We start from the raw sequence: 24,736 nt of genomic DNA, 5'->3' as shown, positions 1-24,736 counted from the left end.
ATTTTGGGGGGGTAAAGATTATGTTGCAATATCTTCGATTACTGTCAACATAAAAGTATTTTAGGGGAAACTGGTTAGAAAAGTTGTCAATCCCGTCCACATTTCCGCTACGTGCACCCCCTCCACCTTCAATCCCTCCCATTTCCAACCACTTGCTTATCCAGCTGCTTTGAGGTCAGTCAGAATCCGTATAAACTGTCTGGGCGACCAGACACACGGACGCGCAGAAGGGTGCTGAAAATCACGCCAGCCCTCAGTAACATGTCATTATGTTGTTGCTCTGTCTGTCCAGATCCGTCGGCGGGTAACTAAAGACAGCTCGGAGGGCTGGACTGCCTGTTGTTGGAACTAGCCGTGGACATTTGCCGAAGGAAAGTGTTGCTTGGGAGCGACTCATGTGGCGGCGCCGACAGGAAACTCTGAGCTTTGATTCCATTGACTGCGACTCTTCGGAATCATTCAGAACTCGAGCGCGCGGACAGTGAACATTTGCGGCGTTGTGTTTTGGGGATTTTCAGTCTGAGCAACTTTGAAAAATCTTGGAGAGACATTAAACAAATACAGATTGAACACCCTGATAACTGTACTATTGATCACCCCGTGGGACGATTTAAAACATGTCGAGTCCTCTTCCGAAGTTCAAAAAGGATAAGGAGATCATTGTAGAGTACGAGAGTCAAGTCAAAGGTAAGAATCGCTTGTCTTGATGAGCCTTTTTCCGTAAAACGCAGTAGTTGAATGGCTGGTAAGTGAGGCAGTGGTGCAGTGAAAGTATTTAATCATTGAGCAAATCTGCAACAGCTCACTGAGGGGAAATAAGCGTCATGCAGATAATGTGATGCACAGATTGAACGTTTTGAGCAAACAATTGGAAGAATGCACATCGGATATCTTGTTTTTGCAAACAACAGGTTTGGTTGAAGCTTATCATATGTTGTTCCCGTGCTCAAATATGTAATCTGGTGATTTAGGGTTTGTACACAATGTGTTAAGCACCAGTGTTCAGTGTATGTTTTAAACATAAACCAGCACAGGGGTTAAAGTGCCTTCATCTTATTTTGAGAGCACGCAATAAATTTTTATTTGTGGCAGTAGCAGAAATAACACTGCAGGATTCCCACCAGGGTCATGGAACACCTGGCAGTATCTGGGAAATTCAAATGTTTAATTTCCAGGCTTTTAAAAAAAGTAATGGATATTCGTGAAGTGAATATTCTGAAGTTGTTGTTGGCTCTGATGATCTTACAAATATTTTGGTCAGAAATTGTTCTCTGACAGCAGTCTCTAAAAATCCTTATCCAGTAAGAATAATAAACAACTGGAAAAGTAATGGAAATGTTATTAGTCAAAGGTGTATGAAAGCCATAGGTGTTTGGAACAGCATGAGGGTAAGTAAATGATGACAGAATTAAAATTTTTGGGCAAACTATTCCTTTAAGGTCACTTGGGGGTGTAACTAGAGGGAGGGCATGGTGGGCAGCAGCAGTAGGGCCCGGGGTGAGAGGGGGCCCGCAACGGTCGACCAAAGAAACCATAAAAATTACCGCAGGCCCGAGGGGTGATGAAAAACGCCAAGGAGGGGGCCCGACAGTTTCTTTGCACTGGGGCCCGCAAGATCCAAGTTACGCCACTGAGGTCACCATAGAACCAAAGTTTTTAAAAACTTCCCTTTTACTTTCCAGCAAACTAAGCTGGATGGTCTGTTTCCTTTTAATCTCATGAACATCATCATCGCAGGAAAGAGTCAGTTGCTGCATTGTAGTAACCATGGGGATTTGGCATCATGCCAAGGTGCTGAGTTATCCAGGGCTGTTAGCAGACAGAAATGCCTATTTATGTTGAGAGAGAAGTGTGCTGGTAATATGACATGGCGTTGGTTGGAGCAGCAGTGCTCATTTGGCAGGAATGTTCAGTCCCTCGCTATGATGATGACTAAGACTGTTAATAGCACCATGATGCACAGAATCCGCCCGTGCAGAGCAACTCATTAACATTGCCAGCCAAGCCAAATGGGGTTGTAACATGAAGACACCTCTCAAATTTACAGCCATGCCTTTTTTACAACTACCAAAGGAAAACCTTTTCATGCACAAACATATAAGGTTTGGTGTCGTTGTGTTGACGGTTGTTTTACGGCAGTGGTATTGTGTTCCAGAGGTTGGCATTCATATCCGATACAGATGAATGAAACTTTGTTTAGTTGAACATTTTATGAACTTTCTCATTGCATGATGTATGCACTTTCTAAGTATTTGTATACCGCAATGCCATCATCGTGACTTTTCAAATTATGTCTACTAGTTTGTGCATGGTCACAATGCTTCAGTCACTTGACCATTCAATTAGGAAGTCATCAACCTGACTTGGGATGTTTTGGGATAGACTTCCTCTGCAGCCCTGTGGTTGTTGCAAATTTGATACTGTGACTGAGAGGAGAGTTCGGAACTGTGCCTGGAATCCCTCTTTATCAGCTTATGCCAGGTACTTGTGTCCTAAGTGCTGTTATGCTTGTTTTCCAGGCTCTTAGTCTTTGCATATTCCCTCAGCCTTCTTATCTCCTGATCTTTCCATTGTTTGAGATCATGCATCATATTATTTGTGCTTTAGGTTCTACATTTCTGAGTCAATACCAACTATTAATTGCCCAGCTTTAAAGTCAACATGAAACAACATTAAAACCCATTTTACTTCCATAGTCTGCTGGATTTCCGAGTGTAACAGGATACCACAAGGGATCACAAGAAAAATGAAGAGTGGCACTTGATTTTATCCATTGAGAATGGATTGTGAAAAGCGGGTGTTATCTACCAGAATGGAGCTAGGTGGTTGGAAGGGGAGGGGTTTGAGTGTTTGAATGTGGAGGGGCTTGGTGACATCAGTTGAAAAGGAAAGACATTTGAGTGGTGGAGCAAGTTCTTACATTTTGAAAAATGGCAAAAACAAACCTTTATTCCTTCAGATTAATGATGAATTGTGCACAAAAACAACCAAGAATTTGTATTAAGTCAGTAGGGTCAGTTTTGATTTCATGTTAATTTTAAAGGAATAGGTCACCTTAAAATGAACTTGAAAATTATCGATTTCTTCCAAACATTTATGACTTTCTTACTTCCATGGAACACATTTCCAAGGAAATGTTGTCCAGAATTTTAGGGATTCACAGCTTCATTCACCATTTTCATTAAATTTCCAAACAATCAAAGTGAAACATTTCCTTTTGTGTTCCACCAAAGAAAAAAAGTCATACTGTTTGGCAGTAAGGTGACTAAGCAAATTATCACAGAATTTATTTTTGGGTGAACAAGGCTATCCCTTTTAAGAGTGCTTCCTATTACTAATCAAGCATTTAACCTTTTTAAAGTTGTTCAATACAAAGGTTATGCATCACATAGTCTTTGATGACTCACTTTTTTTTGCTCAGTTCCCACGTGCTGTTTTGGAGTTTCTGGTCTATAAACTTGGAAATGTTTAATCATCTTCAGTTGTAACTCTGACTCTTCTTTGCCATAGCACCATTATGAGTCACATGAAACTTCGAGTTATCAGGTTAGGTCAGCCAGCCAGGAATGAAAGGCGTACCATTGGTATGTTTTCTTATTGCTCCACATAGAACTGCAGGAGAACGCAGCAGTCAGTCTTATCAACACAAACCTGCCTTTCCCATAACCCTGCAAGTCTTCTGTGCAACACTGACTATATAGAGGTAACAATGTTGGAGGAACAGAACAAAACATTAAAAGGTGCCAAGATGCTACACTGATGTAAGGGCTGTTGGGGGAGCTGAGTAAAGCCTTGCAAATTTTAAAAGTAAAGAGCAAAGTTTTTTTGGTTGTTTTTTTTGGATTCAGCCTTACACAACTGCCATCCAAAATAGTAATGTATTTCACCTACATAATAGTTTTTATTGAAAATACAAAGTATAACCTAAACAATAAATGTGTATTTATACTGTACTTTGTAAAGCATAGTGGTGTTACTTCATTGTAAGTGCAGAGATGAGTAAACATATACTCTGGTCACTGGGCCTGCTGGCAAAGCACAATACCATTGTTTTCTTTGGCCAGATTGTTCATTTGATGTCACACAGTTGGCATTCCTCTCATTGCACCAGGTCACGACTCACTGGCTGTCCCCTACTGGCTGCTGACAAGGCCGCTGTCCGCAACCTGTTATGCAAGAATATTTCCCCCAGAAATGTTATTACATCTAACGCAGCTTCCCAATAAGACACAAATGGCTTCTCATGCACTGCTGAATGAGGCATCAGTAGTAGGGTGTTTATGTTCATTATAATATTTCTAGTGAGTTGTGACTTAGAAATAGTCATAGCCTTCAGAGCTGGGTTCTCAACTGGTATTGCTTCAGAACCAAGATTTTACATCATATGCATCATGTGGTGACCTAACATGGTACCAAAATGTTTCTTGAATAAAAGTAATCAAAGATTATCTTAAAATATTTTTTAAAAGTTTATTAATTATATGGTTTTTGAGGAACAGGGCATGTCAAGTAACCTGTCTATGTTGATATCTGCCTAATTCAGTTACCTTCTAATTGATGATGAAATTAATGAATAAGATTTGCACCAAAATATGGAAGAGTTTTATTGGATGCATAGCCTTGTCATCAGCAATAAAAGATAAGGGAAGTGTTTTCTCCCTTTTAAAAATGGGTAAGGCTATTTATTTTGCTATCCTAACTAGGGCTGAAACGATTAGTCAACGTTATTGACAACGTCGGAAAACAAATTGTCGACAAAAACGTTCATTGTCGAATAGTCGTTTGATGTCATTTAACCTAACCTGAGATCATATTAAACTTTAAGGATGACGCGCGAGAGCAGCACTGCAGCTTGCGCCTACTGAGGAGTGGAAGACAACAGCTCACAGTCCAGAAGCACTCTAAAGTTTCCAAACAGCTTCAGGTGATGTAGATCACAAAGTATGAGGGAATTGTACAAAAATACCAAATAAGTAAATACAGAAGCACTCTCGTTGTGGAATAAGTGGAGCTTGAGCATGTCGAGCATCTTTAAAGGAAACACCCTGGCGTTACATCTTAAATGCAGTTATATTTAATGCTTTATAGCTTTAATAAAGTTCAAATAATACAGAAGCACGTCAAATAAATAACTACAAACTCCAAAATGGTCATTTCTCTGTGTGTTCAGCGCCACTTCTATGAGTTGCGCGAATGTCCTGATCTAAAAGAGAGATTGAAACTGCACCCGGCTGATGCACACTCTGTCGCGGGGACGCTCATCCATCGAGCGGGCATGCTTGCTGCAGCTAGATTATAACGTGATGGCTCGTAACTTATTGAATCATAAAATATGTCACTGTGCATTTCTTATCGTGAAGAAATTTGGCAATATGCAGCTTTATTAATAAGAGAGAGTTTTTTTTTTTTGTGAGTTAAAGATGGACTGAAATGAGCAGAAGGGTGAGGGAGGTAGTCTTCGCCCCAGTATACACTGCATCAAAAAAAAGTTTTTGAATTTGTTTTTGTTTTGGCTTGTTTTCCAATATAAATATCTAAAACTCCTTTAAAACAACATTCATTTACTTTGGCAGTTATAATGCAGAAGAAAAAAATTGTTATCTGAGAATGTTGAATATAATATTAAAAATACAAATATTTTAAAATATCTAAAAATCCTTTAAAAAAAGATGCATTCACCTGAGAATCAGCATATAAGATATTTAGACTTGCTTTTAGAGAATAGATCTTGAATATAAGTATATTTTGTCTTTACTATACTCGCAGAAGTATAACCAAGTGAAAAATACACTTGTATACAAAATCCACTTATATTTAATATACACTCTCTTAAGGCAAGTCTAAATATCTTTTACATTTACTTGAGAAGCAACGTATATGTTTTAAGGATTTTTAGACAATTTTAAATGGAAAACAAGACGAAAACAATAGGATTTTTACTGAATTAAACCTAATAAAAAGTATTTTTTTCCCTTCAATTCAGTGAATGTCATTTGAGTAATTTTTAAAAGATGATTTTGTCTTTATTGTTAGTAAGCACGTTTAATACAACCTTTTAAGTCAGGGCACAAGCTGAATAATCATTTAAGAGCTAATGATTAATCGTCGCAACAATCGTCCAATAGTAGAATAATCGTTCTAATAATCGTTAGATTAATCGATTATCAAAATAATCGTTAGCTGCTTCCCTAATCCTAACTATGCCGCATTATATAGTTGCATTTTATTATTCCGATTTAGCCTTGTTTTTTCCCTGCTGTCCACAACCCTATTGTAACAGACCATTTTGAGTCAAGACTCGCCAGTTGAGAACCACTGGTTTAGAGATGCAGGAAATATTTGATATGTGATCACTGCTAGTCAGTTAGACATCTTGTTATTTCAGTGAGCTTTAAGTTATGTCACTTTAACTTAAATCACATTGTCACCAGTCTTGCTAAATTTTGCCAGAGCTGTGAGTTCATTGTCTAAAAATGGCCTGAGTAATGTGCAATGTAGCAAAAGCAATCTTGTAGACTCTCTGTCACTGTTATGGCTATCCTGGGGCTTGTGTAATTTTCAATGCAACTGAACACTGAGTAACGCTCATTGTCGCAGTACAGTATATTATTCATTTTCTCTGAGCTTCACCATAAGTCTCTGGTTTTTTTCATAAGAGCATACATGAGTGTAAGCCAATCGTTAATATCAAAACATCATCATGTGTTCTTTGAATTTTGCATAATGGCATTTTAGTTAGAGCCATCAGTCCCATTAATATAAACTAAAAAATGAACAAAAATACAGACTGTTTTATTTTTTTTTTATTAACCTCCTGAGTCCTGAGTGAGTAATCCAAGACTATTCAGTAAAGAAATGACTTTCCGTTGATCGATTGGTTTGGCAAATTGAACGCCGCTTGCCAGTTTGTGTTTGTTTTTGTGTGTACTCTGTGAAAGTTGCAAAGAAAGTTGTGTTGACTTTATTATCAATATATTATATTTAGGTACCCAGTCTTTCTCTCTCTTTCAAGGTAATGCGTGTCATTTTTTTCAATGTTAAAAATGTTCTCCTAGCTTAATATGCAGAGACAACAATAAGCCATTTACAGGTTGATTCACCATAAGTGTACACAATGACTTCGGCTAATTTCTTTTTATTGATTTTAACTAATAAAGAATAACAAAATTGCTCTTTTTGTCAGAGCATCACAACCAGCCAGACACGGCAACGTTGGCTCAAACAAAGGTGTAAGTTTGGGACAGAGCTATCTTGTTTGGCTGACCAATGGCAGTTAGAAAGTCTCAGAAAATAGCTTTTATAGCCTATATTCTTAACATGTTCCAAATAACAACCTTAAAAAAATCGGTTTCAATTTATTTAAACAGTGCCTCCTTTTCACAACCATGTCATTTGGATTTACCGCCCCAAATGTTCTTTACAGAAGTCTTTTTTTTTTTTTTTTTTGTTTTTCAGTAGAATTCCCACACTTCCTGTCTGAGGCATCCTGTACCACTGTTCCCCACAGGTCCCCAAATACTTGCCATCTGCTTCAGCCTTTGTGCTTGATTCTAGTGCCCAAAGAGTGGATGTTCACCCTTGGTGGTGGAGGAGAGAGTGGGGGTTATTGATGGGACCATCTGTGTCCACTCTCCCTCTCTCTTGTTTGATAGACTAAACCTGTCTCCTGCCTGGTCTTTCCATGCATGCTGGGCTTTTCTCTCAACCCTATAAAAATTCTGCTTCTCTCCACCCACACGTCACACCCTGAGTCCACTATCTCAAACCTTAACAATATTAGTGCAAGTCAAGGTATTTTTATGGAACGTGACAAAAAGAAACCAGCTTTTGTTTACAAGTTTAATTTAGGGTTTCCCTTGTAAATCTATTGCACAACATTAAAGTGCCAGATTATTTGTTTTTCGATGGTAATTTTGAAGTAGTATTTAAGCCAATTACTCCACGATATGTTGCACGTTGTGATATATACGCCACAATTCCATGCATCACAACATCATAATCGCAAAACTGCCGGACACACCTTGAGAGAGAGAGAGAGTGAATCTGCTGGAATTGGACCAGTTTTAATCTTTGTGATTCGTTTGATTGGTCAGTATGGCGCCTCATGAGGGCCTGTCCCACTGGTGGTACTAAAGCCCGTTTTAGGTACTTTGCCCCAGGTCTAGTGCATTTTGTCGCATTCAGACCTAAGTAACTATAGTTCCTCAAAGACTTTTTAGGGGACATTTTTAGCTCCTACTCCAGGGTAGATACTTTTGGGGCGTATCGGGACTGTGGGAGGTGCAGCAGCCTGTGAATGGTCAAAAACCTGCATTGAGAAAGGAGATGAGCTCCACAGCCACCGTTAGTAAACAAACTAGCTGCAAGCCTGCTACTCAGAAGATTGTGCTAATTTTAAAGTTCTCTTAACAGAAATAACAAAGTATACAAAGAGAATCACAGAGTTTCGTGTGTGTGTGTGTGTGTGTGTGTGTGAATTCATCGGGAGACTCTATTCGAGTTTTCATTGCATCTGTACTGTTACTATACAGAAAAAAAAAAAGTGATTTCTGGATTACTACATCGACTTTTTCCTGGGGTGAAGGATATAAATAATCTGATGTTTATCGAGAGTGGGTAATTGAACTTTATTATAGGCTAAACCGTCATTAAATCTAGTTTACATGATAGAAGTGTTGCGTGCCTGTTACTGCGTGGTTAACCTGCATCAAGACGTCTTTTAAGTTAATGAGAGAGTATTTCAGTACAGTAATTTATGCTGAGTCATAAAAGCCTTTATTGTAAAAGATTGTGTAGATTAAATAGGTTTATAGTGCATTTTCAGCATGTTGTCCACTGAGTTCAGTGTGTGCTCCGTGGTTAAAGCACGCTTTCACTGCCTCTCCCTCTGGCTGCAGCACGGAGCATCGCACGGACACTTCATGCACCCAGTTTAAACTGTAACCTGAAGACTCAGGCTGCATCCGAAAACTGGAAAATGCTGCCTTCAGAGCTGTATGAGGGTGGATGAAGGTAGAATGAAATCAGGTGCTTTTTAAACTGTTCAGAGATTTCCATTCATCCAAAAACACTTGTTTAAACCATTAACTGATGAGGCAGCTGCCTACATTTTCTGATGCAGCCAAAGTTCGTATAAAACAGCCCTAAACAAACAAAAGTGTAGCTCCGATCCCAGCGTCCTCCGTCAGTTTTGTTGATTTTGTTGTTGCTGCTATTGAAATGCGCGTGCAAATATCGTCAGTATTTTTTTTTATAATAGATGATGTCACTACGGAGGTTCCTTTTGTCATTGCAAATACAACAGGGGAAAATTCTCCTCGAATGTTCAGTTCCTCGTAAGAGTTCTCATCTAGAAAGTTACTGAGGGTAAAGTACCAGGACTGTAGGTGAGAAAGGGCCTATAGATGCAAGTCTGACTACACTAGAAGTTTCAGAGTCTGTGCTTTAGACGACCTGCTTCTTCATTAATTGAACTGCAGGAAATTATATGAATTTATGTATAAATACATTAAAAATGTCACCACACGGATCTAAAGTGTCAATTGCAATATTGTGAGAAAAAGAATCGCAATACATTCATATAGAATTGTATCAGTACAGCCCTGTTTTTGAGCATCAATTGGCCACCCCAGCTCATATTCAGATAAAAGATCAGCAAATAGAAGGTGTCAGGTGAGCTTTCTTTGGCCTCAGACTTAGGTCTTCATTTATTTAGATAAATGTTGTTGAGTAAAGCACTGTAATGACAAAGCAGAAGGTGAGAGATTTCTCCTGGGTCACAGAAGGTCTCAAGTCACGGTCCCAGCTCCAGTTTAACCTAATTGCTTTAATCTCTCCACCTATTAGGGCTGGGCGATTAATCAAATTGTATTTTTAATTATGGTTTTGGCTTCCAACGATTTTGAAAACAAGATAATTGAGATAAAACGATTATTGTGCAGCATTTTGTTTCGCAATGAAACACACCGGCATTATCTTTAAAGCATCCTTTATTAAAGTTCAAATAATAAGGAAGCGGGTTATGAAAATAAACTCTGAAACTGGCATTTTTCTGTGCAGTCAGCATCGCGTCTATGAGTTGCGTGAAGTGACTGGGGAAGAGATTGAATCTTGTCCCGGATGATGCACACGCTGGTGCGGGACGCTTATGTGTTGCTGCAGCTAGATTATAACGTGATGGCACGTGATGTAGTGAATCATAATATATGTCACGTTCACTGTGTGTATCTTATCATGAAGAAAATCGGCGATTTAATCTCTATTAAGAAGAGAAAGTTTGTTTTTGTGACTTAAAGATGGATTGAAGTGAACATAAATGTAAGAGAGTGTAGTCTTAGCCCATTATACACTGCAACAAAATACGATTTTTATTTGGTCTTTTTTGGCTTGTTTTCCAAAATAATATCTAAAACAATGTACATTTATACTGCAGAAGAAAAACATTTTATCATAGAATGTTGAATACAATATTTAATCAGGGCTTAACATTAACGCTTGTCCGGGACAAGTGGATTTTTGAAGGGGCAAGTGAAAAATAATTTTACTTGCCTGACCAGACAACCAGACTGATTAAAACGTCAGTAATGAAAAAATAACTGGCTATATTTGTGATAGCCTAGGCCTGTGTCACTTATTAGAAAGTTCATATTCTTATTTTGCTGTTGAAAGTAATCAATAGCATGTAATTTTAGAATTCGCAAGCGATATAGTAACAGCTGCGCCCTGTTTGATTGACAGGCGGCATATGTATGTGTGCTGAAAATGCTCATGCAAATGCACCTGAACGGTCAAATACATTTCAAAATTCCGCCAAAATGCCCGTCTCGGCGAGATATTCATGTAAACATAGAGAGTGATGTCTAAAGTGAACATAAACAGAATTTATAAACTTGTAAGTATAAATGTAAGCTAATAGACCTGCTGCTGTCTAGTGTGCCATTATAATAATCAAACAACCATAACAAGAAAACACTCACTGCTCTTGACTGAGTAACTTAGTAGATTTAAAAAGTATTAATGTATTATAATCATACAGTGAAGACCAGTAGTAGTTTTATGTTGCATTTCATTCTGAATGTTTACTTGAATGCTTGATAGCCTAAAGCTGTTAAAAAAGGCACTGAATTTTCTTAATTTGTATTTTTTGTTTTATTATTTGTAATCTTTTTTTATTCATTGCTGTTTTTTATTGTTATTTTATTACTGACTGTTTACTAGTCTTGAATAATTACTTAAACTTTTCTTTATTTGACTACCATACATAACTTAAAATAATTATCATATGACAATAGCCTCCTCCCCTACCCAGTGCTGTTAAATTTCAAGTTAAATAATCGTGATCTTAATATTGACCAAAATAATCGTGATTATGATTTTTGCCATAATTGAGCAGCCCTACCACCTATCTTACACTCTCAGAAGCTGAGAAGTGTATTTGTTGTCAAGTGGAGTGGCTCTTTATAAAGGTGACTGTAAACACTCTGTTTCCTCCAACAGAGTCTTGGGCTTTGTCATTCTGCTACTTCTGAGCTTGAATTATCACTTTGGTGTGTTCAAAAGCCCATCTATTGGCCTGCATTGATCTCAGCTGATCCCCAAGCAAAACCTTGTTCTGCATCATTGCTGTCATTTATATATTAAGTTGAATGAGACTTCATATCAAGTAGGCTAATTGTTAATGGCATTGATTGTATTTTTCATATTAGATTACATAACAGGATGCATTTATTATGGAAGCGGATCTGAAATGTGTGGTCAGCTTTGATTTGCTTCAACAAGCCAATTATTGGCCATTAAGATAAGCAGCAAAGAATCAAGACTGCAATGAAGAATCATTTGAAACACATGACGGTGCATTTCTTTGGCATAGCAAGTTTGCATGTTTTCTTTTATCAGATTCGTAAGATGTATTATTGCTGGGCCACTAGTGTCATAAAATGGAATTTAAAAATAAAAATAGTTTTACAAAGGTTTCCTGATAATTCCCTTTGTCTTCCATTGGGTGGAGAAAAAGGAAAATATGATGAAGAAAACATAATATGATGCATTTCCAATTGAAGCAGGATACTAAATTAGAATTTTTTACTTTCCCAGCACTAATATTTTTCTTTAGAGTCTGCTTCACTTTTATTTGTTTTATTCACATTTGCGGCTTATTTAATTTTTGAGGAGAATGCCAAATGAGGCTGTGAGGAATAGATTCGCAGACTCTTTATTGGGTTGAAATGTTGTTTTAAAGTGTTTTTGATCGTTCCGCTGACAAAACAATGCTAAAAATATCTTTTACAAAAATTTCAGTTGACAAAAAACTCTAGAAAGCATGAGTTGTGGAAAATTGTAGCTTTATTTATTTAAATGTATAAGCTTTATATAGTGCTTGCTATTGAAGTTATTTTTCCTCATTAACGTCAAAAATCAAATATGGCACTACTGTGAATAAGGTATACTGGGTTAAAAGTTTGGGTTTTGTGTTGGCTAAGTTTTGATACTTTTATTTCACCCCTCTGTTTTTCGGTTTTGGCCACAGATGAATTATAATCTCTTTCTCTCTCTTGTTTGCTGTTCTCCCAACAGATCAAAAGCCTCTGGTGGTTGTATGTGTTTTCCTAGCAACCACATAGATTACTCTGTTTATCATTGGTTGCTCAAAGCTACCCAACATGTCTCCTTGCAGCACCTGCATTGCCTCCCTAAGGCCTCCCACTAAAGCATTTGTCATCCCTTGGGTTTTTGTTGGTCACACCAAGTCGTACACACACATGGGTACCCCTTTACAGATTATAGGCTATTGCACAGTCATTTCATGTCATGTTTTCTTTTAAAGCTTATTTGTCATAACTTTTGCAATTCTCTGCATTGGCCATAATGTCTGTCTGAGTGTACAGTATGATTGGATAAGGTCGACAGACTTGGCTATTCTTGCAATACAGCATGTCTTTTTCGGTGCATCCTACTTAAATTAATGCAAATATTTGGCAGCTACCACATAAAAGCAGCTTTTATTGTGCCGACAAGTCAGGCCATGTATGTCATCAGCAAATAGATGGTCATATTTACCTTTTGTCAGAGCAGACACCATATAAACATTTTTGAAAATGAAAACTAGGCTGTGAGGGATTGAAATACCCCTTACAAAAAACCTAAACTTGCCACAAATTTGCCACAAGTTTGCTGCTTGTTGTTTTCACATGCAAATGAGCTTGTGATTCGCCGCAAATGTTTGCCAGAAGTTTGCAGCTCTTCACCACTAGTGGTGAACCTCTGGCAAACTTTTGGCAATAATGGACAATTTGCCGCAAGTTTGCCGCAAAGCTCATTTGCATGTGAAAATTATGAGTTGCGAATTTGTGGCAAGTTTGCGGCAAATTTGCCATGAACTCTCGATTTTTGTAAGGGACAGCCTGTTGTAAACAGTTGAACAGTTGTATACAGTACCTTGCAGGATGTCCCTATCAAAATAAGTGTGGTCAGATGTGAAATCTTGGTTGCGGCTGTTGACACTGAAAGTGATTTTGCTCTGACAAAGCCTCTGAAAGTAATTCATTTTCAGTGAGAGTTTTGAGGTGACATGAGTGACAACGACCGTTGATGATGCGATAACGTTAAGCAGAGTTTAACTTTTAAATTAGCAGTGATGCGACGTGGTGACAGTAGAAGACATTAACCCTATAGTATTAACCCTAAAATCTTGCACTGCTTCTTTGACATGTGGCAACCCCCCCCCCCCTTTTTTTTTTTCTTCTCCTGCCATGACCTTTTGAACAAAAGGTTGAGGGGGTAGCTGGGGGGTTCAAACTCAGCCTAATAAGTAGCCAAAGGCCATGCTTTCACCAAAGGCCATGCTTTCACCAAACCTTCTTGAAAAGATGTCTGGAGCCACTGGCACTGAATTATTGGGGGTAGCGATCTTTTGGAAGCCAGTGGTAAGGCATGAAATGTCAGGGAAAGGCTTTCACTGTCTTTGTCTGCTTTAAGTCTGCTTGATTATCACTTGTGGCAAAGGCACAGCCCTGTCCTTTATTCATGCAAGTCATTCAAGGCAGTGTCACTGCAGTGAAGTCATCAGAACGTCCTTCCTCTTAAGGTTTTGCTCCTGGTCAGATTGATCTCACAGAGAAATCGGAAAAAGTAGGTTAAAGGCCCGGTTATACTTAGTTTCTCTGGGATCGGATCGTGCCTGGCCGACTGTGTTGCCTTTCTGAGTACACTTTTCTGACCATGCCCACTACAGCTGCTTTGTGATACTGTTTTAGTCAGGGACTAAAAACAGTTCAAGGAACAAAAACGATTGGAATTTTTAGCAGAATGTAACCGAAAACCGGAACAAAGTGATTTTCAATTGTTCTGGAGTGAAAACATTATTTTTAAATGCTGGTAATCGGTTATAACCAGTTAATTGTGTTCAGATAATTTTTTCATGAAACCAAACACCAAAGGCACAGCAAATTTTTGGAACTTCACCACTTCATGTTGCCCGGAAAAATGAAATGCTTGATTTGATCCTGAAGGAAACTGCTGAATCACACATTTCTTTGCCTAATTGCACATTGTGGCTGTCACATTCTCTGAATGAAGACCTTTTTAACAACTTTGTATAATTATTACATATACATGCACAGTTAATCCAGATACAAGGAAAACATTATTAGAGGTAAAAAGTACTTTTCTCATCTCAGTTTTTTCCTTGTCTTCAATGCATTATTGTTAGATATGATGCATTAATACAGATTTGATGCTGCCAGGTTTTGAGTCAGAAGCAGCTCTGTAAATAAAATGATACATAAATGTTAATTAACTGCTTGTTATGATTTCTATGCCGATAAATCCACCACAAAGGAAAAAAAATTAATTGCTCATTTTCACTTATTTTGGTGAGGCAAGTGGCTTATTTTGGGCTTGTTTTTCCAGACCATGTTGCTTGTTTCTCTTGCAAGATCTGGCAAAACAGCAACTGGTATTTCACCCATTAGCGCAGAATACTGTAATTTAAAAAAAGAACGTTATTAACTGTTCTTTTATTTTGTTCTAACCGGTAACCATTTGGAAAGGAGGCTACGGAACTTCTGAACAGTTTTTGCTCAGAACAAACTGAAATAAAAAACATTTAGCTTTAGTAAAGTCAACGGCCGGCACATGTGCGACGATGCGGGTCGAGAAAATCTAGGCCATGCAGACTATGCTGGACGCATACTGTGCACAGAGCAATCAGCAACACGGAAACTGAAGTATACTCAGACCTTGACTTTTTTTTTTCAGTCTGTGCTGACCGAAATGCGAAACACTGCCCCCAGTGGCCAAAACTGGTAAGTGTTGTCAGGCGAATGTGCACGTGTGAGCTCCATTTTCTGGATGAAATGTCCACAGAGGAGCGCCAAAAGCGAATTGGGAAGTACGTTGTGTTCAGCTGTACAGGCTGTAATACAGTGAAGAGAAATGCATATTTTATAAACTGTACCCCTAAATCTCAAAACTAAACGTAACCATCAGTGGAGTAAAAATAGAATGTTAGAGGTAAAAATGCTACTGAATTGCGCTTGTCACTGATTATGCGAACCTGGGTACTTCCTGCTTTCAACGCATGATTCGAACCTGGGTCTCCCACACTGTTGACGCAACGCGCTTTCAGTCGCGCCTAGGGCTGTTACGGTGACAATTTTTAGCACCGTGGTGGTTAAGGGCCAATCCCCGCCGGTGAATGGTATTATACGGTGGTCGAAGGGCGGTGGAGGGAGTACGCGCAAATTACATGTTAATTGCGCATCAGACTTTTAAAAAGTGCATCATTGAATGCAAAATAAAAATTTATCTTGTAAAATATCACAAAATACCCAAAAAATAAATACAAAACTTTTTGTATTGGTTTTACATTTCTGTTTGATATTGGAATGCAAAGCCGATCTTAAACATCAGTAACATGTACAGTACACGTCAAGGACTAAAAATATTCCAGAAGTCAGATTCTGTTAATATTGTTAAACTCCAATATTCAACACGACTAATATCACTAAAGAGCTGGACGATAATTAAATAGTTGTCCTACCTTTGCTGAAAGCTTTTCAATTGTCAGATGCTTTTAATTTTTTGCAAGTTATGATGCTTCCAGCTGCACTCAATACACGTCCAGATCGTGGTGTTAATCTCGTCAACGAAATTTCACACAAACTTTTGAGTTGTTATTTGATTCCGTTTCCAAAGAAGGGATTATTATGATAATTTTCAGTATTTATTTTTCAAAATCGAGAAGTCTCTCAAAAATGGAAAATTAACACGTTCCTATGATAAATGATCCACAACACAGTTACTAAAGATCTAATAGACATTATTTCAAGTTTTCGTAAGGTCTTTTAAGTAAGTTGATATATTTATGTCACGTGCATAACCGCTGGTGGCACTGTGCCCCCGAGGTGGCACTCTACCACTGCGGTGGGGCATTTGTCTTGGTGATGCTACTAGCCCTAGTCGCACCACAGGGGAATGTAAACACACTGGAGCCAGTGCAAAAATGTGTGAGAAGAGATGCCACTTTTCTGTGAGTCGGCATAATGTGGACAATTCTATGGTACCGGAACTCTCGGAAACAACATGCCGACTTTCCATGTGATCATGTTGCCCTGGTTGGGTCTGTTTTTAGAGTTGATGTGGAGAGTTGTTTGCCATGAGTTCTGCTCTCCCACACGATAAAACCTCATTGTGGTCAAGGTGTAAGCTGCAGTCTTAAAGATTCAGGGGGCCACAGGCCCATCTCATGTGCCATGGCCTGGACTGTGCGGCTCCATCCCTGGAGGGGGAAACTTTTTGACAGGGCTGTGGTTTCAGCCATGGATGTGTGGGACTCTCAATGAAAAGCCCATTTATTGATACAAATCTGAGTGCCATAGTTCTTTTCTAAGTTGGGCACCAGCAGTTACAATTGGAAAGCCTGTTATTCAAACCCTTTTGATATTTTCATATTGGTTACTATTCAGTGACGTTTTTTTAAACTTCTGCACATAACTATTAAGCCCACAAGTATGATTTATTGTATAAATCCATACTGAAGACCTCCCAATGTTATTTATTATAAGAAAAAATTAATAATTTAATTTATCCATTTCGGTGTATTTCACCATTACGGAGACATACAAAGTAGCTAATTTCAAGGCAAATGGTAGCAGTCTAGCAGATAACAAAAAGCGTGAAGGAGAGTGATTAATATGGATGCATTGATCTAATGTAGAGGTTATGTACATTCATCTTACAAATTGCAAAATACTAATGCATAATGGTTTAAAAAGATAAAAGCATAATCTTTGTGTTCTTCATCAAGACTGGTGTATATATATAATTTTGCAACTTATATTTCAGTGATTTTCATGGCACCCGCTGAGCAGTGAAGTCTTGTGGAGGAAGTTTATTATGAACACTTGTTTTAACATATGGGAGATGATAAAGAAGCCTGTTGTATTTTTGTATAGATCCATCATAAGTTAAAGTTTCTCAATAGAGCAGCATCTTTTGCAGTTCATCTCTTTCGTTCAGAGCCATTTCTTTTACCCCATGCACAAAGCTGCATATGGTCTATACATGCATCTGCTTGTGGTTAATGATTGTTATGGGGCTTCGTCATTAACATATAGAATACAGAACCCTCTCAAAGCAAAACATTATGACTGCAGTCGAACCACAGAGAACAACCCTCTTATGATCATATTTTAGTTTGTGTGGATGAAGCATATGTTTTAACAATGCCCAGCCTCAAACAGTCTTTTGTGACATGCTGAACACTTAACTCAGGTTTCTGATCAAGAGCTTTAAGTCCCATCCAGATGTTATGATGGCCTGTAGAATTAGCTAGAAAAAAAACTAGACTGCATGCAAACAGCCTGTACGTACCGTGCTGATGACAAAATTTGTGCAATGCGCCCTGTGCACAAGATGTACTTACATGCAGAAAATGTAGTATACTTTGACCTGTAGTGATTTAATGCCATGCCAGCTTCCATGGCTATTTTCATGTCGAAAAACAAGTCTAAAGACAATGAAAGGTATAATGATTAAAAGTGGATTGCTAGGGTGTTCCAGGTGGTTAAGAGCCCACCCCCAACTCTCTTTATTGTAAGTCTATGGAATCTATTCACCCATTTTATCATCACCCAGACAAAAATCGCTGTTCAAATTCCTAATCCGAAGTATGAGCAGTTCCGCTAAGTAGTTCCGCTCTAAACTCATGTCATTGGCTTAGCTAATGTTGCTATGTCGGGCTAATTGGATGTTTAAAGTGCTATGTTTTGATCAGGGCCGTTTCTGAGCATATGGGGGCCCTAAGCGAAATCCTATTGGCCCATCTTGTGCCACAAGAGGGCCCCTTATCTAATTGTCTAATTGACCCATAACAGCTGCCTGAGACTTACTTGTAGCTTTTAGTATATTTTAAAGTAAGAAAAAAAAAAAAATCCCACCTTCACCCCTGGTGGCTCGACGGCCCTAAGCAACTGCTTATAGCTAGAAACGGCCCTGGTTTTGATGTGTGGCAAAGAGCCGCAGTGGTTAAATTTCTTTGGGAGCAGTGTTAGTTGATGATTGTCCATTTTGCACAATCTTTTATGTGGTTTGTCCCTTGCCTGTTTCCTTTCTCACTGGTATAGTATAGCCTCTGGCATAGACAGCTGTGACTGTGGACATCCCGTGGTCATCCTCTTAAATTATTGATTCATTTTTTATGTCAGGTTGTCACACGTTACAAAAATGTCCTCTCTAATGCATCGTGATAATTCAGTAAGAAGGGAGTTTTCTAAGGTCAAGGAAACACTAGTCTCCCTTGTGTCAATCAAGTTTTCCCATCTCCATTTCTGCTGATTTTTGTGTAAAACTACCCTGAACTTTTGGGCACAGCACTGGCTGTACAAAGCAGCAAGGTAGTGCGGCTTACATGGAAAATTTTATTTTGCTCAGTAGGGCTTCTATGTAGGTCTTTGTTTTTCAGGTTGGGTGGAACAGGCGCACACTCGCTTTGACGTGTCTCCCAGAAGACCTGGTTCAGTTTTATAATGGCTTGAAGAAACAGGGCTGACAGCCTGGTTGAGCATTGCTCTGCTTAAAAGAACAGTTACCCAAGGACACAGAGCAGCTAGCACCGAAAATAGACCACTCTTGACACTGTGAATGCTGAAATGTTTTTGCGCTCACTTATATCTACGTTGTGCTGCTGCTCCTTTTAGCCAGAAGAGAAGCTCTTGAGTGAGAGCAATTGAGATGGGGATGCAGTGCATGTTTGCATGTGATGTTCTGCCATTGCCAATAGAGAAGTGCTTCATTTCGAGAATGCAGTTTGTAGTAAATCTTCATGGGTCTTATTGCATAATGCACTGCCTGAAAGGAATTACCACAAGATGAGTTATCTAGCTTAGATGAGAGGTTTTAATTGCTCTAGAATGGAGAGTTTGCAGTGAAGTGTTTATTGGCGTTAAAGAGGAAATCTTTTTTTTTTTATCCATGTTGAATTGAATCCCAGAGGGGCTGATTTCAGATTGCTTAGTCCTATTGAATCTCTAGTTCTTTTCTAAACCTTGAGTTCTCGAGTCATTCATTCAAGGATCTGACTATACTGGTCACTGGTTTCTCACTGTAGATTTAAAAGAACTGTCTCATTAACCAAGCCATTCGAATGGACGGACTCGGAAACAGTAAGTTAACTTTTCTTTAGGTAAAATCGGTCTGACCCGAGTCTCCCACTCTGCTGACCCAACGCGCTTCTGGTCACGCCACAGGGGAAGGTAAACGCATTGGAGCCGGTGCTAAAATGTCTGATAGGACATGCCGCTTGTCAGCGAGTCGGCATTATGTGGCCGATCCTAGGGTACCAGAACTTTCGGAAACAACATGCTTACTTCCCGTGTGATAATTTTGGTTTGGAATTGGACAATCGGTCAGTCTTACAGACTGGTTGCCCTGTAAGTTTCGTGCTGCTGATTTAAGTAAAAACTGTCAGTGTATTTTAGTACGGTGCTCTGTCTACATCGGTGATGGAATGCACGTTTGAGAACAGTTAACAGAACAGAAAGTCATGAAAATAATTTGGTTCTAGCCTTTTTTTTTTTTTTTTTAAACAAGAAACAAGAACCAATTCTCTGTTCCCAGCCCATAGAGGGGAGCACATCTTATGACTAAAAGTGTTGCCTAGATATACGGCTTGGCGATAAGGCAAAAAATAAAATCTCGATTTGTTTTTATCGAACTTAAAGACGATTCACGATTCAGTTTTTTTTCAACTTTTAAATGTACTCAAACATGATTCAAATTGTATGTTCTTTATTAGAATGCAAGGCAACCTGGTTAAAGAAATCCAAGTTATTTTCATTATAGAAAACAAAGGTGTGCAAATAAAATGTACAAAAGCACTACAGAGGGAAGTTGTCAACATAGTGTAAATGTAAAATAAATTAAAATCTAATAAACCTAGATGTTCAGAAATAATAGAATAAGAAAACTGCAAAATAATTCTTAGCCAGTGAAGGTATTCATTTTATCTAAACCAAGTCTATCTAGAAAGTTATCTAGAAATCAATATCTATAAATTATCAAGTTTATATGGAAAGTACTCATTGTATATCAAACAATTTGTGTGTATATTCATAAACCCCTGCAGATAGAGACGCACCCTCTAGCAGTTCATGCTGAGCAGTGCAGTCATATTAAATAATTTATCATTACAATTCAACTGGCAAATTTTGTCAGATGATTGCTTGCCAAAAGTTGGCTATGATGCAGTACACTTGAACCACTTCACAGAATAAAGCAATAATTAGCAATCTATCTGAATCATCGTGGAAAAAGGAGCAGCGGATGTTTGATTTCCCCATATATAGCCTCTCTATGATTTGAAATGAAGCGCCCATAACTGTCACGTAACTAATGCTTTTTTTATGGGTGAAAAGTAAGGAGACCGTACATCAATTTGCGCATGCCGAGGCCAGTTATGGTCTTAAGCCAGTGTATACCTGCATGATGGACGAAGCGGAGCTACTATCACAGTGTGTACGATTGTACTGGAAATATTACCAGTGTTTTTATATCCGTCTCCGAGTTGTTAACCTGTCATGTTCATTTGGAGCACCACACGTGCAGCTGATCAGATCCAGGGCTCGGCATTAATGCTTGTCCGGGACAAGTAGAAATTTTGAACGGGCAAGTTAAAGAGAATTTTACTCGCCCGACCAGACAATAAGCCTGATTAAAATCTCAATAACGAATGTTAGCTCAATAGTGCAGGATTTCGGGGTTTTAGCACAATTTTAATCATTCCTGCATGTTTCACTTTCAAAATGCGGGGAATTCCCTCTTCTGCATCGCCCTCTCTCCCTCTCGCCTTCACTCATGGTGCAGCATTCAGCGGCTTGTGAGCGTGCGCAGTGGGGAAGCACATATTTACTGAACTTTAAATTTTACATATATAAACGGGTAAAATCCTGTTAACTGGACATGTGAATGGTGTTGTACCACGTCTCTATAAGCGAGCGATGTGATTAGAACTATTGCTCCTGTTTATAATCCACAAAGCTGATCTAATTTTGTCTTATCACATCGTGGCGCTCCCTCATAAAATAGCAAGAAAGGCAGAAATTTCAAAAACACTTTGTGTAATAAAACCATCTGTAGAGTGAAAAGAAACATTTAAAATAGACTTATGCACCCGTTACAGCTCTCATCTTTCTAGAGCTCCATCTGACCTATGCATCCGAGGTATTTTCACTGCCATGTGAATCAATTTTAATAAGTATATAACAATATACATTATAATAATATTAATACTATAACATTAATAAATTACACACAATGAAAACATATTATCTATCTTTAATATACATATCTGTTTTGAATATACAACATAACTGATTTAGCAGCAAGGTTCTCTCAGGATTTTATCTGTTAACATTTTCAATGCATTTTGTCAATATTAAACAGCTGTTTTTAATGCAACTGGTGAGAATTGACTCTTAAAGAGATGATTTACCCAAAAATGAAAATTTGGTAACACTTTACAAGAAGGTTCCATTTGTTAACAATAGTTAACTACATCAATTAACATGAACTAACAATAAACACCACTTTTATATAATTTATTAATCTTGGTTAATGTTAATTCCAACATAGAGTATATTAATATATTTTCATACATTAAAATAAAAAGTTGTATATGTTAACATTACTTCATGCACTATAAACTAACAATGAACAGTTGTATTTTTTTTTTTAGTAACTAACATTAAGATTGATAAATGCTGTAAAATATTGTTCATTGTTAGTTCATGATAGCTAATGCATTATCTAATGTACCTTAATGTACCATTATCTAATGGAACCATATTGTAAATTCTGTCATCATTACTCACCTTTGTTGTTCCAAATCGGTTTGACTTTCTATCTTCCATATCAGTCCAAGTATCAATCAATTAAGCAGCGCTGGCTCAGCGGTTGAGGCTCTGGGTTACTGATCAGAAGGTCGGGGGTTCAAGCCCCAGCACCGCCAAGATGCCACTGTTGGGCCCTTGAGCAAGGCCCTTGACCCTATCTGCTCCAGGGGTGCCGTATCATGGCTGACCCTGCACTCTGACCCCAGCTTAGCTGGGATATGTGAAAAAAAAGAATTTCACTGTATATGTGCAAATGTGTGAAAAATAAATATAATTAAAAAAAAAAATTTTAATTATAAAAAAATCCACTTATTTTATTGGAAATAAAAATATGCTGTGACTGACATTCCTCAGAAGAGAGAAATTCATACAGGCTTGAGTGTGAGTAATGATTTTCCGTCTTTCTGCACTGTGTTCTTAATCCCTATTAGGTGTAAATGATGATTATGGAGGCTTTTTTTTTCTTATGTCCTTTCTTTTGTTTTTGTCTCGGGACAAGTAACGTTTTTTTACTCGGACGAGTGACTGATCAATTTACTTGTCCGAAGGACAAGCACATGACAATGCTTAATGTCGAGCCCTGAGATCGGAAGTGGCATTAAGACAAGTGCTATGAATTATTTTTCTCTTACATATTCAGCCTTTGGTGGATTTACAATGTATCTAACTATAGCGTTTGCAGTATTTTTTTGCTAAATCTTGATTTCTCGATTAAAACAACTTATGCGTGTACAATTTTCCACTAGAACCGAGTGATTGATTTTGTATGTAAGGAGGATCCATGTGATGCGAAGGCGGAACAGGCCAGCCACAGAGAGAAAAGGACTGTAAAATGCCCTGATGGGAAATTTCCTGGGGATAGGAGGATGTGGTTTTCTCCAGCTTCCGCCACATTGCCTTGGCCTTTAGTTAATGACTGTGTATGCCTAATAGATCTGGCCCCTGATTAGTTAGCAAGTGGAGGTTTATAGATGGCGTTAACACTTGAAACCCTTAAAGACCATTGCTTTTTTTTAGTCTTGACTGTAAACTTCATTTTAAAGAGCACCTATTATGGTTTTTCAAATATTACCTTTCATGTAGCTGTTTGTGAATTTAAAAAAGTCTGCAAAGTTTCAAAAATCAAAGTGCACGACAAATGGATTTATTGAATCCCAAAATAAAGAACCGATTCTGAACACCTGAAACGAGTCGTTAGTAAATCCAGACGTACTTCCTGTACTAACCTACGTAATTTGGCAACAAAAATCCCACCTCTGGTCTTCATTGGCTGCTCACGAACAGCTTTGACCCTCAAACACTACACTAAGTGGTAGACCAATCACAACAGACTGGGACATCTGACCAATCAGAGCAGAGTAGGCTCTCAGAAAGGAGGAGTTTAGAATTAATCCTTTAGTACGGATCATTGAACGAGTAGTTTTTGACAAAAGGTAATGCTGCCATTTAAATTATGAGCAAATTAAAGTGTTTTTTGAACTTGGATGCATGTAAATCTATTGTATGAGACCTTTAAAAAAAAATTAGGCACATTTAAAAACCATAATAGGTGCTCTTTAAACTCTGCACTATGATTGTGAGAGCAGAACGTACTGTGCGATTTGAAATGCCTTAACGAGAGAGAATACAGCAACATTGGCACCTTGTCTTGAGTTAAATTTCAGCTCTTTTTTTATGTTTACATTTTGGCCTGCCCTGTAGTCCCTTGGTAATAGATTGGATAAAGTCTTGGACTGATAAAATGCAATGCTTTACAAAGCAGGATTCTTCTTTTTGATGCCTGTCATTTACAGAGTAGCAAGGGGACAGGAATTTTATGGGAATATTATTTTTATCAGAAAAGCTAAAGATTATTGGAATGAACACGAACGAAAAGATATTTATCATTTGGAATATGTCTCATCACACGGTTCAGCGCTTTGATGCTGCTTGAACCATGACGGCAAGGGAACGAAGCTTACCCCGCCCAGGACCGGACCTAAACTGGTGGAGATGGGGTAGGGGGGTGAAAACACGGAAGTATGCGAACAATGAGAGGCAGCTGGCAAGCTTATTAAAGCAGAGGCTGTATTGTGATGGGATGAGATGCCTGATAGAATGAATCCCGAAATCTTCCTGCTAGAACTATACATAAGCTTACATGAAATGTTATGTGCACTAAGCCAGAGCAATAACAAGATTTATTTTTGTGGGTTTGGGCTAGGTCTAGTATGAGTCTTGATGCTTGTTCATGAGACGTTTGAGGTTTGTTTTCTAATTAGCTGTTTAGTGGTGGTTTGTTTTTGTGTTACATATGTACTGATATTTTTTGTTTGTAATTTTGTGTTCCATTCCGACTTGCAGTGGGA

At 38.3% G+C, this 24,736-nt stretch overlaps 1 protein-coding gene across 2 annotated transcripts in view; it reads left to right on the top strand.

Annotated features, from left to right (window-relative positions):
• Positions 1 to 200: 200 nt before the first annotated feature.
• LOC127417281 (SLIT-ROBO Rho GTPase-activating protein 1-like) overlaps positions 201 to 24,736 on the top strand; it is a 153,270-nt gene continuing 128,734 nt past the window's right edge. For both annotated transcript variants that reach the window (XM_051657183.1, XM_051657185.1), the window contains exon 1: positions 201 to 687. In XM_051657183.1, coding sequence (XP_051513143.1) covers positions 618 to 687 — 70 coding nt within the window. In that variant the 5' untranslated portion in view covers positions 201 to 617. The remainder of the gene's footprint in view (positions 688 to 24,736) is intronic.

This window comes from Myxocyprinus asiaticus, chromosome 26 (genome assembly GCF_019703515.2).
Source record: "Myxocyprinus asiaticus isolate MX2 ecotype Aquarium Trade chromosome 26, UBuf_Myxa_2, whole genome shotgun sequence".
NCBI lineage: Eukaryota > Metazoa > Chordata > Actinopteri > Cypriniformes > Catostomidae > Myxocyprinus > Myxocyprinus asiaticus.
The sequence above is the reverse complement of the archived record's forward strand: the minus strand, read 5'-3'. Positions and strand labels throughout refer to the sequence as shown.